This window comes from Microtus pennsylvanicus, chromosome 10 (assembly GCF_037038515.1).
Source record: "Microtus pennsylvanicus isolate mMicPen1 chromosome 10, mMicPen1.hap1, whole genome shotgun sequence".
NCBI classification, from domain to species: domain Eukaryota; kingdom Metazoa; phylum Chordata; class Mammalia; order Rodentia; family Cricetidae; genus Microtus; species Microtus pennsylvanicus.
In genome coordinates this window covers 30026505-30047104 of record NC_134588.1, presented here as the reverse complement: position 1 = coordinate 30047104, position 20600 = coordinate 30026505, and the positions used below count along the sequence as shown (strand labels likewise).

The 20600-nt window shown below is 39.7% G+C and overlaps 1 protein-coding gene across 3 annotated transcripts in view; it reads left to right on the top strand.

Moving 5' to 3' along the window:
- The window catches only part of Ppp1r12b (protein phosphatase 1 regulatory subunit 12B), a 215841-nt gene that overhangs the window by 38004 nt on the left and 157237 nt on the right, over positions 1-20600 (top strand). For all 3 annotated transcript variants that reach the window (XR_012912055.1, XM_075988054.1, XM_075988055.1), the window contains exons 2-3: positions 13392-13522; positions 19034-19152. Coding sequence is in view for 2 of the 3 variants with exons in the window: in XM_075988054.1 (XP_075844169.1) it covers positions 13392-13522; positions 19034-19152 (250 nt within the window). In the remaining variant the exon portion in view is untranslated. The remainder of the gene's footprint in view (positions 1-13391; positions 13523-19033; positions 19153-20600) is intronic.

The following is a 20600-nucleotide window of genomic DNA, read 5'->3' as shown; positions in this document are numbered from 1 at the left end:
TAAATTATAAAACACAGTGATCATATATTAATAACAATAGTTGGATTAATGTACAAATGTTTCCCTCATTTCCTCCTTGCCTTCCTCCCTGCCTCCCTTCTTTCCTTCCCTTTATGGTGCTGTGGATTAAATCCAAGGCCTCTTGTATACTAGGCAAATGCTCTGTTACTAAACTTTATACCCCATGTAGTAGCCCTAAAAATTTTGTTTTTATATTCATCTTCTGTGTCTTTACATCGACTTGAAATAAAGGAAAGTTGGCTATCTTATACCAGGAAATCTAAATAGACTGAGCTGTGACAAAGTCAAGGCTTCTGCCTGTACAGTACCTTGCAATGTCTCCATTCTCTTCTAAGATTTGCCCTCTACCTCTGTCCTAGATGGACAGTTGCTCAGAGCTTGCAGTTGAGGCCACTCCATAAATGAGATTAAAGGAGCAAGGCAACACACGATCTCTCCCTAGCAGTTGTCACCTTTGCAACAGCGTCTGAAATTCAGTTTGGCAAGCTCTGCCTGACTCTGAGCCACTGCCGGTGAAGTGTTCAGGAGGCTTGGATTGGATTGCAGATAAGTAAGCACTTCCCATCAAAAGAGACAGGAGACATTTCTTTTTTTTTTCATTCCCATAGATGCTGTTGCACTTCTGGCAAAAAATAGAAAGTCTTTGCCTTAAAACAGATGTTGAACCCTTTTTCAAATTCCTTCCTGCTTGTCAGTATTATTCTACCAGATTCCTCCTGCTATCCTTGTTCTGTTCTTGGAGCCATTTTCTTATTCTTGAACTTGGAAATGCTTTTCTAACCAGTTAAATTCCAGAAGCTTCCCTTGTGAGTTCAGTGCCACGCTGCTTAGGGAGTGTAAAGTCTAGTTCTTCTGTGTTTGTACTCAAGGGATGTCTGTGTTTTGATCACCTTGTATCAGTCGTTCCTCTTCTCCCCTGTAGGGCTTACGTTGTTGAGCTTGATGTTTCCAGGACTAAGCAAGTTGTTTAATCTTGTCCACTAATGTCTTTTCTTTCAATTACAGAGGTGCAATGTGTATTATCAGGTGCAAACTTGGTTGTATGTAGATTTGCACTGTTAGGATCCCACAGGGGTTAGATGCTGTATAAGGGAAGTCAACATTTCCTTGGTTGTGGACTATGCTGAGGTCAGAGTAGTACAGAAGAAACATTGTTTTGTGCAAAGGGTCAGATGCCTCAGAGAATCAACTCAGACACCTGCAGTGTGGCCAGCAGGTGTGGACATTTGTCAAAAATGCAGATATCAGACTTGTGGTTTTTATTATATGCAAATTTTATTTAAAAAGAAGACTTATTCTGCAAACAAATATTGATACCAAATTTTGATACCAAAACCACACAAAGACCCAACCAAGAAAGAGAATTACAGGCCTATCTCACTCATGAATATCGACGCAAAAATTCTCAATAAAATACTGGCAAACCAAATCCAAGAACACATTAGAAAAATTATCCATCATGATCAAGTAGGCTTCATCCCAGAGATGCAGGGCTGGTTCAACATACGAAAATCTATCAATGCAATCCACCATATAAATAAACTGAAAGAAAAAAACCATATGATCATTTCATTAGATGCTGAAAAAGCATTTGACAAAATTCAACACCCCTTTATGATAAAAGTCTTGGAGAGATTAGGGATACAAGGGTCATACCTAAATATAATAAAAGCTATTTACAGCAAGCCGACAGCTAACGTTAAATTAAATGGAGAAAAACTCAAAGCCATCCACTAAAATCAGGAACACGACAAGGCTGTCCACTCTCTCCATACCTCTTCAATATAGTGCTTGAAGTTCTAGCAATAGCAATAAGACAACATAAGGGGATCAAGGGGATTCGTATCGGAAAAGAAGAAGTTAAGCTCTCGTTATTTGCAGATGATATGATAGTAGTATACATAAGCGACACCAAAAACTCTACCAAAGAACTCCTACAGCTGATAAACACCTTTAGTAATGTGGCAGGATACAAGATCAACTCCAAAAAATCAGTGGCCTTCCTATACACTAAGGATAAGGAAACAGAGAGGGAAATTAGAGAAGCATCACCTTTCACGATAGCCACAAATAGCATAAAATATCTTGGGGTAACTCTGACCAAGGAAGTGAAAGATCTATATGACAAGAACTTTAAGTCTTTGAAGACAGAAATTGAAGAGGACACCAGAAAATGGAAGGATCTCCCCTGCTCTTGGATTGGGAGGATCAACATAGTAAAAAATGGCAATTCTACCAAAAGCAATCTATAGATTCAATGCAATCCCCATCAAAATCCCATCAAAATTCTTCACAGATCTGGAGAAGACAATAATCAACTTTATATGGAAAAATAAAAAACCCAGGATAGCCAAAACAATCTTACACAACAAAGGATCGTCTGGAGGCATTACCATCCCTGACTTCAAACTCTACTACAGAGCTACAGTATTGAAAACAGCTTGGTATTGGCATAAAAACAGAGAAGTCGACCAATGGAATCGAATAGAAGACCCTGACATTAACCCACAAACCTATGAACACCTGATTTTCGATAAAGGAGCTAAAAGTATACAATGGAAAAAAGAGAGCATCTTCAACAAATTGTGCTGGCAAAACTGGATGTCAACCTGTAGAAGAATGAAAATAGATCCATATCTATCACCATGCACAAAACTCAAGTCCAAATGGATTAAAGACCTCAATATCAGTCCGAACACACTGAACCTGATGGAAGAGAAAGTGGGAAGTACTCTACAACACATGGGCACAGGAGACCACTTCCTATGTATAACCCCAGCAGCACAGACATTAAGGACCTCATTGAATAAATGGGACCTCCTGAGACTGAGAAGCTTCTGTAAAGCAAAGGACACTGTCGCTAAGACACAAAGGCAACCCACCAACTGGGAGAAGATCTTCACCAACCCCGCAACTGACAAAGGTCTGATCTCCAAAATATATAAAGAACTCAAGAAACTAGACCGTAAAAGGCTAATCAACCCAATTATAAAATGGGGCATTGAGCTGAACAGAGAATTCTCAACAGAAGAACTTCAAATGGCCAAAAGACACTTAAGGTCATGCTCAACTTCCTTAGCGATCAGGGAAATGCAAATCAAGACAACTTTAAGATACCATCTTACACCTGTCAGAATGGCTAAAAAAAAAAAACACCAATTTTGTTGGAGAGGTTGTGGAGAAAGGGGTACACTTATCCATTGCTGGTGGGAATGCAAACTTGTGCAATCACTTTGGAAAGCAGTGTGGCGGTTTCTCAGGAAATTCGGGATCAACTTACCCCTGGACCCAGCAATACCACTCTTGGGAATATACCCAAGAGAGGCCTTATCATACAACAAAAGTATATGCTCTGCGATGTTCATAGCAGCATTGTTTGTGATAGCCAGAACCTGGAAACAACCTAGATGCCCTTCGATGGAAGAATGGATGAAGAAAGTATGGAATATATACATATTAGAGTACTACTCAGCAGTAAAAAACAAGGGCTTCTTGAATTTTGCATGCAAATGGATGGAAATAGAAAACACTATCCTGAGTGAGGTAAGCCAGACCCAAAAAGAGGAACATGGGATGTACTCACTCATATTTGGTTTCTAGCCATAAACCAGGACATTGAGCCTATAATTAGTGATCCTAGAGAAGCTAAATAAGGAGAACCCAAAGAAAAACATATAGGCATCCTCCTGAATATTAACCTTCAGCAGGCGATGAAAGGAGACAGAGACAGAGACCCACATTGGAGCACCGGACATAAATCTCAAGGTCCAAATCAAGAGCAGAAGGAGAGAGAGCACGAGCAAGGAACTCAGGACCACAAGGGGTGCACCCACACACTGAGACAATGGGGATGTTCTAATGGGAACTCACCAAGGCCAGCTGGCCTGGGTCTGGAAAAGCCTGGGAAAAAACCGGACTCTCTGAACATAGCGGACAATGAGGACTACTGAGAACTCAAGAACAATGGCAATGGGTTTCTGATCCTACTGCACGCACTGGCTTTGTGGGAGCCTAGGCAGTTTGGATGCTCAACTTGCTAGACCTGGATGGAGGTGGGGGTTCCTTGGACTTCCCACAGGACAGGGAACCCTGATTGCTTTTCGGGCTGGGGGGGACTTAGTTGGGGGAGGGGGAGGGAAATGGGGGGCGGTGGCGGGGAAGAGACAGAAATCTTTAATAAATAAATAAATTAAAAAAATGCAGATATCAGACTTGTGGTTTTTATTATATGCAAATTTTATTTAAAAAGAAGACTTATTCTGCAAACAAATATTGAAATGTTGTTGGTACATTTCGTGAAGAATGTGGAGAAATTATATCTGAACTGTGATAATTGGATAAAGGAACTGGTTTGATTAAAGCAAGTGTGGTATAGTGTTAACTGTGTACTTTCTTGGTATGTGTATGCTTGTTGTGAAAATCTTTCCACTTTGCTACCTTTGAGAAAATGCCCAGTGAGTAGGGCGGGTGGAATGGATTAATAATAATGCAGGCTAGAGTGGGAAGGGTCATGGTAGGGTGTCTGTCCTCACGCTCTGCTCAGAGAATCAGCCTCTAGTCCACGCCTACCAGTCTGTACCTCCAGTACTGACACAAGTATTCTATTTTTTTATAGAAAAGATTTATTTGTTTTCGTTTTTATGTGTCTGTGTACCACATGCATACATTGTCCTCTGAGGTCAGAAGAGGGAGTTGGATCCCTTGGAACTGGAGTGATAGATGTTACCGTATGGGTGCTGGAATTGGATCTGGTCCTCAGGACCTCTTTAACAGCTGAGCTATCGCTGCCACCCCAGATATTTTAAAAAAGGAGTCTTGAATATAGAGTTCGTTGTCATCATTGTGTGCATATGTGAGCATGCATGCATGAGTGTGTGAGTGTTATGTGTTCACCTCTGTATGTGCTTAAGGGGGTCGAACATTGACTCATGGTATCTTCCTCTATGACTTTCCACCTTGCTTTTTGAGACATGGTTTTTAATGAACCTGGAGTTTGCCATTTCAGACAGATTGGTGGCTGGCCCACCAACCCCTGAAATCTGCCCACCCCTGTTCCCAGCCTTCCCCAGTGCTGGTATTTACAGACACAAGCTACCAGACCTTGCTTTTACATGTGGCTGGAGACGCAGATTCAGGTTCTCATGCTTTCAAAAGCCAACACTTTACCCACTGGGCATCTTCTTTTACCTTTTTAATTAAAATATAGATTTATTACACACACACACATACACAAATATGTGTGTGTGTCTGTGGAAGTTAGAAGTCAGTCCTCTCTCTACTGTGTGGGTTCCTGGGTCCAGGCTTATCAACTAACACCCACCCCCACTGAGCTATCTCATTGCTCATTCTTTGGTCTTTTTGAGGTTAGGTCTTTCTCAGCCTCACAAGTGCTAGGATTATGGGCACTTATCACCATACCCTATTTGGGTTTCTTCTCTCTCCATCTTCTCCTCCCATCCTTTCTTTCTGACAGAATGTCACTATGAGACATGCTAGTTAGCTGCACCGATAGAGCTCCTGAACACAGGCTTCAAGAGAAATTAACCAAAGAGACTCAGAAATCGAAGCAGCCTCTAAGACTTCCTTAAATACTGTTTAACTCACTGTTGTCACAGTTAACCACAGGCACAAGCTTTACCTGGGTACAATTCCCAGCACCCACATGGTGGCTTATGACTGTCTGTTACTCCAGTTCCAGGGAATCCAACACCCTTACACAGAAATGCAAGCAAAACACCAATGCACATAAAATAAATATTAAATTTTTTTTTAAAGAGGCAGGCTGATCTCTTTGAGTTGGAGGCCAGCTTGGTCTACAGAGTGAGTTCCAGGACAGCCAGGACAGAGAAACCCTGTCTCAAAAAAACAAACCAAACCAAACCAAACAAAAAAATCTCAGTGCTGTTCTTTCTCACCACCAGCATTCTAATTATTCTATCCATTCTGGAGTGCTTCTTAAATCTATCCTTTCCCCACAGCTTCCTTGCCAGTGCCTTTCTTCAGCAGCTCATCCTCAGTAGCCTTGAGTGGTGGCTTTACCATGAGTTTTTCCAGGCAAAAGTTCAATCTCTGCATCCCCACTGCAGTCACACCTTTGGATATCATTCTGGCAGGATCACTCTGATCTCCCCCTTGCCTGAAGGAAAGAAGTAAAGTTCTTTATTACAGGTTATGGTACCAGAACCTTCTTAGCTACCAGCCTGCTGTATCCATTGCTTTCCCCATTAGTCTGTAGAGTCAAGTCTGGCAGATGAAGTATTACTTAGATTTCCATATATATCCCTAACTCCATCTGAGTTCAAGTATGCCAGATTCTTAGCATTTCAAAAACTTGGCATTTTCTCTGTTCTGCAAGCCTTTGTGTATGCTGCCTCTACAAAATGTCATTATCTCTGCTTTTCTAGTTATTATCTTCATGACCCGTAAGTCATGCAGAAGTCTTCTGGCATTTTCTGCTCCCCAGTTAGTAGCTTCTTACTGCATACGACAGGATTTGTCCGTATCAGTCATTTTATATTGCAGCATCAATCCCATTGGATCGTATCATTTCTTTTCTCTTGCCTCCACTAAATGACAAAACCTTACCCATTTTTTATTCCTGCGTCCCCCCAAGGACTGTGTTTGGAATAATATAGGGTGTGTCTGTAAATGTTGTTACATGACTCAAAAAACACTCCGTAGTATGAAAACACTGATTGCTGAGACACATTCTTAGCCTGTTCTTTTGACAATGTGAATCAGTATTTGGGACTTACATCTGTCTTGTTAGATTTTTTTTTAAAAAAAATACCAGCAGTAGACTTGCATCTGTAGCCAAAGACTGTATTATGGTCAACCCTGGTCTCAGTTTTAAACCTCTTTTCCACGCACAGGAGTCCTGGCCCATTGCTTTTCCTCTTTTTAAATAAATTCACTTACTTCCATTACTAGTGAAACCTGAATGTGGTCTATTTGAAACTCATGTAACGTTCATACTATATTTATGCTTGTTGTTGTAAATATTTATTTGTGTATTTATATTTATTTTAATTTCCCTGTGTGGAAAGGAGTGAACCTCAGACTCTTAGAGACTATTACATGTGTAGTAATGATAGCAACTAAATTTACATAGCATTTGCTATGTACTATGTGCTCAGTGTTTTATGTACATTAACTCATTCTGTCCTAATTGGGACCCTGCGAAGTCCTTATAATTACTAACATGATAATTTTTTAAGTAAAGAAGCTGAAGCATACTAACTTGTTAAAGAGATCCCAGAACTACTAATTGATAGGCCTGGGATTTGAATCCAGGAATTCTGGTTCCGTAGTCAATTTTTAACTTTTAACTAGTATAATGTACTACATAGAGCTATCTAACAGTTTTGTTTAGTATCTTTTACAGTATAGAATGTATGGGGTATGTGGGACATAAAACTAATATGAACCAGTGTATTACAGAGTTTGGCTGTACAAAACTCCTGTTGAAAATATACTGAGAATTTTTTTTTGTTTAATAGGTCTCTTTAGGATAAAACCTTATATATTGATTTGTACTGGGTGAATTTAAACTTCCTGTTATTTCTTTGTGGCTTCCATGCCTTATCCAACTTGGGTTGGGTCTGCCTGCCTTCTTTTCCCAAGGCTCACTTGACAGCGTGGAGCTTTGCCCATGCCATGGCTTTCAAGCTGTACTCCTGCGGCTTGTGAAACACTTGTTTATGGGCACAGAGTGATCTGAGGTTAAATACAAAAATCCCTCTCCATGGAACAGCAATTTATTCTACATGCCAAGTTGGCAGAAGAATAGACCTTTGGGGGACTGTGACTAAAACAGGTAGCCAAGATATGAAGGAGGTTTCTAATCCAGACTCATGGTAATAATGGAACGGTAATGAAAGCACTTTAGTGGGGTCTTTGCAGTTTATATTTTATACTTAGTCTAATTTGGAGTAGCCAATCCAGTTTTACTAATTGGCTGCTTTCCTCAAGCAAAATTTGGAGGATTAGACTAATATTAAATTACTCTGTATATGTTAAAACTATTTTTAGCAAGATGGGATTAGGTATTACAAATGTTTCATGAGCCAAGTGGTGGTATCTTATCCTGAGCCCATGAACCCTATTTTGGATGCCTCTATATTACTTGATAGAAAGCATCTATTTAGTTGGTTATGCAGTTGAATATGTGACATTAAATAAGTCATTAAGTTATACAGAATAAATTAATTTTTAGCAATTACTTTTGTTTGTGTTTGTGTATGTATGCTATGGTGTTTGTGTGGAGGTCAGAGAACAACTTGCTGGAGTCAGTTTTTTTCTTCCACCATGTGGATCCTAGAGATCAGACTCAGATTGTCCTGGGGTTTCTATTGCTGTGAAGAGAAACCATGACCACGGCAACTCTTATAAAGGACAACATTTGAGTGAGGTGGCTCGCTTATAATTCAGAGGTTCTTCCTATTGTCATCGTGGCAGGAAGCATGGCCGAATATAGGCAGGCATGGTGCTGACTACATCTTGATCACAACGCATCACAAAGTGTCTGTGACACTGGGTGGTATCTTGAGCATTGGAAACCTCAAAGCCTGCCCACACAGTGATACACTTCCTCCAACAAGGGCTTACCTACTCCAACAAAGCCACACCTCCTAATAGTGCCGCTCCCTATGAGCTTATAGGAACCAATTCAATTCAGACTACCATAGGTGTCGAGCACCATTTCATTGCCTCACCTCCAAACAAAATGTACGAATGAATGAATGTGCCCATGAGAGCTCTGTTTTAGGATCCTTGCCTAGAGTCTTGGGCCTAGATTTGTCCTTTAGTACCACAAAACAAACAAAAAATAAGTATTAGAGTTATTCAGATATATATACCTGTCTTTGTTCTAAGAAAAAAAATGACTCCTGGTCTTTTTACCAGTACTAAAAGGCCTCAGCTATTGTTCCTCAAAGTTAGGACCTCAGGAGCAGAAAGTAGAGACTAAAAGTTGGGAGCATGAATGTTATATATGAAGATGGTGCTGGCCTTGAAGAGGGTGCTGTCATTTTTAATGGACTCCTTTTTCATATTTTTCTTTCCAACTTTATTTAAAATTATTTGTGTGTGCACACACATGTATATGTGAGTGTGGAAATCAGAGGACAGTTTGTGGTCGTTGTTTCTTTCCTTCTACCATGTGGGTTCCTAGGATTAAACTCAATTTGTCAGGTTTGGTGGTAAGCATCCTTACCTACAGAGACATCTTGCAGGTTCATGGTTTTGAACCTTAAGTATTATTAATTTTTAGGCCATATCACAAACCATGTTTGTTGGTAAAGGAAGGAAGATGTTCTCTGGTCTTAGTTTATAAACATTTGTAGTCTTGGAATAATATGCTGGTCTACCAAGAACAAATCATAATCAGTGCAACAGTTGATAGGAAATTTTTGTTGTTGTTTTGTGTTCTAAGAAAGAGTCTTATACAGCTGTAGTTGACCTCAAACCATGTGGCTAGGGTGGCCTTGAACTTGTCAGTCCTTCTGCCTCAGCTTTCTTGAGTGCTGAGTTAGGAGCCACTATGTGTGGCTAATGGAAAATTCTTCACTTCTGCTGTCTCTTAGCCATCTCTGTTTGAAAGGCCACTGATCTGTGTCCAGAACCTGCCTAACTAGTGAGTACATAGTCAGATATAGTTCTTACCATCTGAGAGCCAGACATTCTCTGCCAGTGGAGTTCTGAGTCTTTCCCACAGGACTGACAGCAGCTGGAGTCACCTGTCACATTGGAGTAGACTGCTTTAATGGTTCTCAGTTAAATAGCGGTTACATTGTGTCATGTTTGTAGAGAGAGACAGGTACTCAAGACTGAAGTGCTGATCAGTCAGTCTTAGGGGCTATATGTTCAAGCCTCTTGTGGAGAGATCTGCTGATGGTGGAAATGTCCATACTTTCTAATAGCACTACCATCTTTAACTTACCCGTGCAATTTCTTGATATATTTTGAAGTTACCTGACTGGAGCAAAAGGATTTTGAATTTACAGATTTGGGGTTCACAGGGAGCTCATCTATCAGTACTGCTTCCTACCCTAGGTTTAGTTTCTGTTTCAGTGCTCAGCCAGACTACCTCTAGCAAGTCTGGATGTGGTCACACAAACCCGTATTCCCACTACTTGGAAGGTAGAGGCAGGAGAATCATAAATTTAATGTCATCTTCCAATGCATAGTGAATTTGAAGCCTGGGCTACACGATACCCTATCTCAAACCCTCTTTCCCTCACTTGTGACTGAGAGAACAAAGGGTTAGAACTGTCAGGGCTTTACTATTTGAGCTAAAGTTTGGGTTAAAAAATTAAGCCATTTTATTTCATATATTATTTTGAAGTGTTGTGTAATTTTGGGGGACACTTCATTTGGAAAAGAAGGGATCAGTCACTGCTAATATTTTCAATTAATATAGCAAGAAGTTGAGAATAAGGCAGACTCTAGATTTGGATTCCCTAATCTGTGTCAATATGATCATTCCTGTGCCTTCTGTCACATACTACCATAAACTTAATGGCTCCCAACAACGTGAAATTATTCTTCCCAGTTCTGGAAAACAGATGTCTGAAACCAAGGTGTCAGTAGGGGCATATTCCTTCTTGAATATGTGAGCTGTATTAATACCACATCTAGTTTATCTACTCATCTGTTAACGGACTCTTGTTATTTCCACAGTTTGACAATTGTGAGAAAATGCTTCCATGAATGTGGGCGTACGAACATCTCTTTGAGACTGCTTTCAAATCTTTTGATTTTTCTAATACAAACTCTACTTTTGAATAGAATAGAGATGGTAATTATAGGGTTTTTGTTTGTTTGTTTTTAAGAATCACCATCCCGTTTTCTGTAGAAACTGTACCATTCTACACTAATGGACACAGTTTTAATTTTTTCACATCCTGAAAAGACTTATTTTTGTTAATTTATCTATTTATTTTAATTTTTGAGACAAAGTCTCACTATGCAGCCTTCACTCTCTTGGAACACATTGTGTAGATCAGGTTGCCCTGGAATGCAGAGGCTTGTTCATCGCTGCCTCCTGAGTGCTAGGGTTAAAGACCTTGTCATCTATAGTATTTATTTAGATTTCCTTATGGATTGATGATGTCAAGTACTTTCTTGTGCTTTTGGCTGTTTGTAAACACAGGGACATATTAAGTCTTTATTCCCATTTTCAAGATTAGATTGCTTTTGTTGAGTTTTAATGGTACATTCTAGACATGAATCTTCATCAGGTACCTGGCTTTCAAGTTTTTTCCTGTTCTGAGGGCTGCATGAGCTAATTGGCAATGTCTTTCTTTTTTTCCGCCCAAATTGACAGCAATTTTTCATCATGTTTTATGAAATTAAGGCAAACACAGAAAAAAAATTCTGTGGGAGTTAGACTCTACTAAGCCTGGTTTCTTTTGACAACCTCCTGGAGCTGGGCTCTGCGGAGAACAGGTAGCTTCAGTTTTCTTCTGAGACACAACAGCAAGGTCAGCCTTGCAAGCCAGCACTAGGCCGTGCTGACAGTTGGAGGCTATTCTGGGACCCAGAAGACTTTGTTTTGTAAGGCCCTGCACTCCCAGATTAACTCTGGCTTTGGTTAACCCCCAGCCACTTTAGCCTTTGATACAGAGAGCAATGTTAGGTACAGTAGAAGGATCACAGTATCCATATTATTGATAAAAGAAGTATTCCCTTGCAGAGAACTTGTCTTTACTACATTATGATTATGAACAACCTTTATTTCCCAAGCAGTTTTGGAATTGCCAGTTCTTTTTGAATAAGAATTAAGTACATATTTCAGAGCTTAAAACAAAATTTTACTCTAGTGACATTCTTGTGTGCCCTTAGGAGTGCAGGCTAAGAGGAAACACAGTTAAGCCACAGTGGAAGATATTTGCGTTAAAGGCAGAGAAGTTTCCCTATTGTCACTGTCAGCACCCAAAGATTAACTTCCTTGCCAAAGAAAGGGATGAGCTCTTGTCTGGAGAACTGAGATTGCTCTGGGCAGCGGCATGGGCAGAGTTTTGCAGATGGGTGAATCTGCTCAGGGACCATGCTGCATGAGTCAGCAGCACATCTGCAGATGGAGTGGGCAGAGGACTTCTAAATTTAGTCGTTATTCACTGGAGAAGGTTTAGGGAGCATCTCCCCTGACTCTCATCTTGCTCTAGTCATATCCTCCTGGAACCAAGGCAGGTGGGCGGAGGAGAGGCAGGGCAGTCAAAGGTTTCAGACACCAGAGTCCTGTGGCTCTGTTTTTTTGTACCACTGACTTGGATGGTTCTTTCCAGTTCAGCCATGAAACATACTATTTTCTTAAAATATAATTCCTGGGTTTAAGAATCCACAGTATTCTAAAAATTAGGTTATTTTCTAAAATTAGACTTCCAGATTCCTAAATCTGGCCAGTCCAGAGACATTTTGAATCAAATTACTTTTCTCCCATAAAGAGCCATGGTGAGTGAGGATTAAATACATTTGGTGTGTGTGGCCGTTAAACATATTGACTTAAAAATAGTGCCAGGAACTGTGCCCAGCTCTCTGAGGTGGGTAGGTTCCCAGTGCTGTAGATGAGGACACTGACACTGTGGTTAGGTACCCCTGTTCAAGACTATGTGCATCAGCAGAATCCTGCAGTCTGTCTTACTGCAAATGCTAACGCTTTTAACAGTTTTGTCCTTTACTTCCTAGAGGGAATGGAGACTCGTTTGCAGAGTTTATTCAAAGTAATTCAGAGATTCTTGTTCTGCCTAATCTCTACCCCCCTCAATGTCTGCACTCAGACGGTTGTAACATTTTTATTGAAGTATATGAAGAAAGGGTATTTCAATCAACAGTGCAGTCAGTTATGGGAGTTGTTCTTAGACAGTATATCAAAACTTCAATAGTGATAATTTTGTTTTTTGCTTTTTTTATGGTGGTTCTCATGTATTGTAAGTTAGTCTTGAACTTTATGTGCAACTACAAATATACTTTCCCATATCATTTGAAGCCTTTTAGAAAAACGTATGAAAACATTTTTAACACACTTTTCTTTTTATAATAAAATATACTAAGGTAGCTTCCATTTACAGCACTGTAGAAGTCATTTCACAGTTAACCCCATTAATACTCTTAGTACTGTAAATAATATTAATATCTAATAGTATTTCTAAGTTTGGAAGTCATACTTCAGACATTTACTAGGAAAAATAAATAAATAAATAAACAAACAAATAAATAAATAAATAAATAAATAAATAAATAAATAAATAAATAAAGTAAGTAAGTAAGTATCAGAACTACTGACCAGTGTCATTGTCCAGAGCAGTGTTTGGTATGTAATAGAACTCAATAAATACTTGTTGAATGAATCAATGGGCTTTTCTTTTCAGGCCTGTATTGATGAAAATTTGGACATGGTGAAGTTTCTGGTGGAGAACAGAGCCAATGTAAACCAGCAAGACAACGAGGGCTGGACACCTCTTCATGCGGCAGCTTCCTGTGGTTATCTCAACATAGCAGAGTGAGTGAGCATCTGTTGTGGGTTTGGTGCAAACTCCTCTGCTCATCAAAACTTGAATTTTACAAAGAATTATAATCTCTCTAATTTACAAACAGAAAATTGACTATTAAGAACTAGTTGACACAGTGTTTTGTATCCTTACTAAATGCACAGTTCTTACTTCCAATTTTGTTTGCTTTTGTTTTTGTGTAATTCATATTTGCCGGGCTATTCAGAGACAGCACCAGCCTGGTGCACTGTCTGGTTAATTTTGAATAGCAGAAAACATGCATGTCAATTGTAGATTTTTTTCCTTTGGACTTTTCTATAAATCTGTTTTGTTTGTTTTTACAAGTATTATTGCAGTAAATTATGAGTCCGAACACATAGGACCAAGGCAAGGTAGTGATTGGCATGTGTTCTCCACATTGGTTGAATGACTATGTTTAACATGTTAGTAGCTGCTGTCCTCCGGGGGCAGACTGTCCTCTCTAGAGCAGAAGAGTCTTGATCACCTGGTACCTACTATATGAGAAGCACAAAATAAGTTTCTGTTATATGAAAGAATGATCAGGAATTTTATTTCTAGTTAAGAAAGAAACTTTGGCAGTTGAAACATCTTTAAAATTTGCAGGGCAAATTTAGATTAATAAGTAAATCTAATCAGGATAGTCTATGATCTTTTTTGAAAATCAAATTGAATAAGTCCTTTCCAATGATACAACTGCAGCTAGCACATTTTTTTCTTATTCAGCAAACATCAGGCAGTCATGTGGAGGTCTAGTAACTGCTTTTGCCCAGGTTATCTGGAGATCGCTGAGTGGCTGGGTTTCCTTAGAGAAGTATCAGTGTAGAGACAAATGAGACATCAGTGCGGGTGTTGGACAGGGCTGTTGGCCCGAAAGCCAAGACCACTGGATTGTAGTTTCCTTTGTTCTAAGTTAGTATGGATCTGTAACCTCTTTGTCACCTAGGCTGCCTCCATTTCAGGCTCATATAGAAAAGGCTCTGATTCTGTATTGTACTCACTAATGTCAATGTTCCGATGCCTGGGACTGAGGATGACTTCTTCATCCACTTTGGACTTACAACATTTAAGAAATGCAAGGCAGCCGGGCGGTGGTGGCGCATGCCTTTAATCCCAGCACTCGGGAGGCAGAGGCAGGCGGATCTCTGTGAGTTCGAGACCAGCCTGGTCTACAAGAGCTAGTTCCAGGACAGGCTCCAATACCACAGAGAAACCCTGTCTCGAAAAACCAAAAAAAAAAAAAAAAAAAAAAGAAATGCAAGGCATACTGGCTTCTCATTATTCGTACTTGAATATGAGTTTAGGTGGAATGTTTGTGATTGAGCTACAAAATCTCATTACATTCAAGAATTTAGTTTTTTTTTATCCATTTCTTTCTTTCTAAATTATCTAAGACCAGCTGAGTCTTAGAGAGTAATATAGGTGGTGTTGTCTTTTGGGAAAGCTGAATAGAGATAATTATTGTAATGCCTTTTGTGGACTATGACCTTGAATGAAGTAAGTTTATCAGTGACCATCACAACTTATACATATTCATGTCTGAGCATAGTGAGCTGATCCAGTCTGGAATCCACTGCAGATGTGGGTGGAGGTAGAGATGGCATGCTTTAGTTTACCTTGGAATATACACATTATCATTAGATAAGTTATTTTATTTTTATATGCACTGCTGTTTTTGCTAGGGGTATCAGGTCCCCTGAAACTGGAGTTACAGACAGGTGTGACCTTCCATATGGGTGCTGGTAATTGAACCTGGGTCCTCTGGAAGAGCAGTCAGTACTCTTAACCCCTGAGCCATCTGCCCCCAGATAAGTTTTTATTTTACTCTCCTTATTTTTAATATTTTTTATATGACAGATCAGGGAAATAACATGATTATTTAATGGCTCAGCATTAAGAGTCCTGGCTGCTCTTCTGTAGGACCTGGGTTGGATCTGCAGCATTCACATAGCCACCTACTACCCTTTCTTAACTACAGTCCCAGGGGACCTGGTATCCTCTTCTGTTCTCCAAGGACTGTGCACACATGTAGTGCACAGACAATCGTTGGGACAAAACACCCATACACACGAAATAATAAAAGTATTTTAAAAATTAATTAGAGACAGGGTATCACTGTGTAGCTCTGGCTGACTGTGGGCTTAATGGAGCCCAGACAACCCATGAACTTCAATCTTTCTGCCTCAGTAGCCCAAGTGCTGGGGTCACACATGTGTGCCAACTCCACACTGGCATGTTTGTGTCTTGAAGAACTTACACCTTAAACTTATTTCTAGGATAATTGGTGAAGGACAGAGAAACTGGCTTTTTTTTTTCCAGGAGAAACCCATAGCCATTTTATTTCATCTTCCTTGGTGATCCTTTCTGCCTTGCCCCCCACCCCCTCTCTGTGTATTTAGTTTGTTTTTTTCTAATTTTGAGTTTAAATAGAGTACTAGTTTGCTAGATTATTCCTAATGGTGTTTAATTAAGAAGCAGCAGATTGACCCAAACATTTAGCATGACTGAGAGTTTATTGCAATGCTAACTTATTTCGAGATCTTTTAAAAACACATTTTTTTCTGTACTTTTTTTCCATTAAAGATTAGCGAAGGGACCCAGTGAAATGACTCAACAGGTAAAGGCAGTTGCCATCAAATCTGAGCAGGGGGTTTGATCCTTGGAACTCACATGGCGAAATGAAAAAACTGATTCCTGCAAGTTGTCATTTGACCTTCTTGTATGTTCCACAGCATGCTCATGTGCACATAGATAAATGCATTAATAAATACGTGTTAGGAAATAGTAGCAAAATACCTTTTATCAGTGCTCAGCTAGGCTTTCAAGGGACATATGTGGAACTAATAGCAATTCTAAGCATCTAGACAGCAGGCTTTTCCTGTGTCCTGCTGCTTTCTAGTTCATATGCTGATGTTTACGCTCATCCAGTACACGTGCAGTGTTAAAGCTCTTTATGTTTCTACTGTGAACTGAGGAGATGTGGAAAAATGGAAAGCGGTGTTCCTTGGTAGAAGCCATTTTTCTTCATCATTAGACTTTGAACAGATCAGAAAGGGAAAAGTGGCAGCCCATGTAACCTGACCCAGGAAGAGATGTTAGAATGGAGACCAAGATATTTAGTTTAAGCAGCGTTAATAGAATGCCAAGAAAAGACTAAAGCATCAAGATAGTGTCTGCTATGGAAGAGGTGCAACTGTAGATCAAGCTGTCTTTGAATTCTGCCTGCCTTTGCCCCCAAGTACTGGGATTAAAGGTGTGCACCACCACTGCCTGGCCAGGCAAGATTCTTGAAGCAAAAGAGTTTGAAATGGACCTTGAAAGATGTGAAAGGTATTTACAAGAGAAAAAAGAAGGGAGTTTGATCTATTTACTTGGATGAAATATCTCTCCCTAAGGAGCAGAGCTGAGTGTGAAGGAGTTGGGGGTTGCAAGAACTAATACTGGTTGGGTTTGATTATAATATATATTTCAGTTCAACCAGTATTTATTGTGTGCTTATTATGTATACTATTTGTATATTGATTTTTTTTGCATGATACAGGACATTTGGTTGAATGCTTATTTGGCTTGAGAGGAAGAAACCAGAAAAGAAAAACTATCAACTATGGAGTAATGAGGGAATAATTGGATACAGTGGTGGCACTTGATAGATTTAAATATATGGATAGAGGGCATTAACTTTAGAGTTGAGTAAGGTGTCTTTCTCTGGGTCTCTGAGGGAGGAAATGCCATTGAGCTGTGTCTTAGGCAGTGTTCTGTTGTGAAGAGACACCATGACCACAGCAACTCTTATACAGGAAAACATTTAATTGGGGCTAGCTTACAGTTCAGAGGTTTAGTCTATTATCATCATGGCAGGAAGTGTGGCAGCATGCAGGCAGATATGGAGAAGTAGCTGAGAGTTCTACACTTGGATCTGCAGGCAGCAGGAAGAGGGAGAGACTTGAGGCTTGGCTTGAGCATCTGAAACCTCAAAGCCCATTCCCAGTGACACATTTCTTCCAACAAGGGCACACCTCCGAATCCTTTTAATGTGCCACTCCCCGGTGACCAAGTAGTCAGTTCATCTATGAGCCTATAGGGGTCATTCTTACTCAGTTCACCACAGCTGTGTATATGTGGAGGTGATTTATCAACATTTATTGAGGCCTTATTATGCCAGGATACTAGGCACCGAGAAAGCAATGTTATGCTTTTAATATAATTTTTGTTGATTTTTTTCTTCTTTGCCAACTCTGAAGTACATGGGCCATACATATAGTGATTTTTTAAAAATATTTTTTATTTTATTTGCATTGGTGTTTTGCCTGTGTGTACGAGAGCATTGGATACCCTAGAACTAGAATTACAGACAGTTGTGAGCTGCCATGTAGGTGCTGGGAACTGAACCTGGATCTTCTGGCAGAGCAGTCAGTGTTCTTAACTTGTGAGCCATCTCTCCAGCCTCCACATTAGGGACTGAACTCAAGTGATTGGATTTGTCAGCAAGTGCCCTCTCCCCCACAATTGGTGTTAGGAACCTCAGTTTCTTAAGGAGTAAGCCTTTATCATAGTTTTATTTAAGATTGATTTGTGTGCGTACATGTGTTTGTGTGCGTATGTATGTGTGTGAGAGAGAGACAGTTAGAGACAAAGCACTTTGAAAATTAAAAGATACAGATAAAGTATTGAAATTATCAGCCCCTTTTCCTTCAAGATACATATTCTGTGTAGATTCAGAATCTGCTTTGCATTTTAAATGTTTCATCAGTAATTTAATTTCCTTTATGAATGTAGATTCATATAGATGACTTATTATGGAAGTTAAACTCATGCAAATTCTAAATATATATTTTATTTCTCAGTTTTCACACCTACATTACTAAGCAAATTTCACTTTGGCACTGCAAACAAATTTTCATGAGAACTCCTTATTTACATAGCTTTTTAATTTTCTTACTTTTAATACTGGAAGTATAGTAAGTCTTTTTGAAAATTTATTTGGATCCTAGGCTGTATGAGTAAAGGCTGAATGCCTACCCTCTTTTACTTTACTAAAGCAAGGTTTCACTTTATAGTCTCGATTAGTCTTAAACTCAGCGTGTAGCCCAGGCTCCTGCCTCAACATCCTGAATACTATATTACAGGCTTGGACAAATACCCCACCCTACCCTGCTCCTTATAGTATTTAGAAAGACTTAGTATTTTTAGAAGTGAAAGAATTGGCATATGCCAATTATTAGGTGTATGTGTATGTACAAAATCTTTTTGATTTGGTTATATCAAAAAAATGAGTAAGTAAATATGGATATGTAAGAAAACATTAGTCTTGTTGGGAAATGGTGAAACCTATAGTCCTAATTATTGAAGGCTATTAGGGTATGAAATTAATAATAAATTAGTAACAAAACACCTCGTCTTTATCATGTTTAAAACCCCCAAATATGCCTTGCTGTACATTGAACTCAAGACACAGTACAAACTGATATCAGATTGACAGAGATAATTTTGATTTTGTCACACAGGTATTTTATTAGCCATGGAGCCAGTGTGGGAATTGTGAACAGCGAGGGTGAAGTTCCTTCTGATCTTGCAGAAGAGCCAGCCATGAAAGACCTTCTTCTGGAACAAGTAAAGAAGCAAGGTAACCTAGGAGACTGGGTGGTTAGAGAGGCTCTCACACTGCCCCTTAGGGAACATAATCCTTCTTCCTTATCATGTGACAGGGCAGGATTAAATCTGTCTGTGCCGCATTCGTCATCAATCTCTTAATAACTCATACAAGCATAGGCCACATGCCCAAAGGCTGACCAGGCTTTCCTTGTCTTTGCTATTCTAAGGTTGTGTACTGACTGATCTTGGAGTTAGGAGTGACCTGAGGAGGATTGTGGACTGTTCTTTTTGTGCGTGTACATTGTATTCTCACCGGATAGTCTGAAGAAAGGCTGGAATCCAGTGTGGCTGAATCCATTTTGTGACTTTGTGTCCTTTCCCTTTGAGAGCTACACAGTGGTACTGAAAGCTCTTTATTAAAACCGCTGAAAGGATCTTTAGCCACAGTAACCATGGAAACTGTTCTGATAGTTTCTTTTGTTTGCAGTTTTGAGAGACAGGGTCTTACTTCATAGCCCCACATGCCCTGAGCTCAATCTGTGGCTTGGACTGTCCTTGGATTTTCAGCTGTCTCCTCTTGCCTTTGCCTCCCTGAGTTTAGATTGCGGGTGTGAGCCACCATACCTGGTTTTAGTTGTTTCCTGAGATAAGGAACCTATCTTAGAAGAATATATTCTAAAAATATGTTCCTATTTTGTAGTTTTAGAAGAAACTCATTTCAGGGCATAAAGCAGGGTTCTCCTATTAAACACCTTAAAGCCATTTTGTTTTGTTTTTATACACAGTATTGCCCAGGCTGTTGGTGGACAGATGCCTCAAATCTCTTTTCTCCCTACCAGTATTACAGGCCAGCACCACCGCACCTAGCTTTAGAAATTTTTTCAATTTAAAGTTATTGGCTAACTATGGACAGCAAGTTTTGGATTTTGTTGAAACTGTCATAAAACTCTGGATGGGATCTGTAGTGATCAGAGATAGAGGAGACTCTTCTAAATAGCCAGAAGTTATTTCCAAAGCTTTAGTGTCCTTTAGAACAGTTAGGGCCAAGACTGGCCACACTTGCTTGTTTATTCTCCAAAGCTGCCTGTGCTGTATCAGCAGAGCTGAGTAGTAATGGTAGACTGTAGGGCTGTCAAATCTGCAAGGAAACATTAAGTGTCTCACTTTTTTTTTTTGTTTGTTTTTCAAGACAGGGTTTCTCTGTGGCTTTGGAGCCTGTCCTGGAACTAGCTCTGTAGACCAGGCTGGTCTCAAACTCACAGAGATCCGCCTGCCTCTGCCTCCCGAGTGCTGGGATTAAAGGCGTGCGCCACCATCGCCCGGCTAAGTGTCTCACTTTTTATAGAAAGCATGTTAAGCCTGCTTTAAGTGATGGTTATTCCAGGTCATGCTATTACTAAAGTTCATATGTGGTTCTGTGCCTTACTAAATTAAAATTTTTATACTAAGTTTATCCTCTCATCCTATTCATTTTACCTC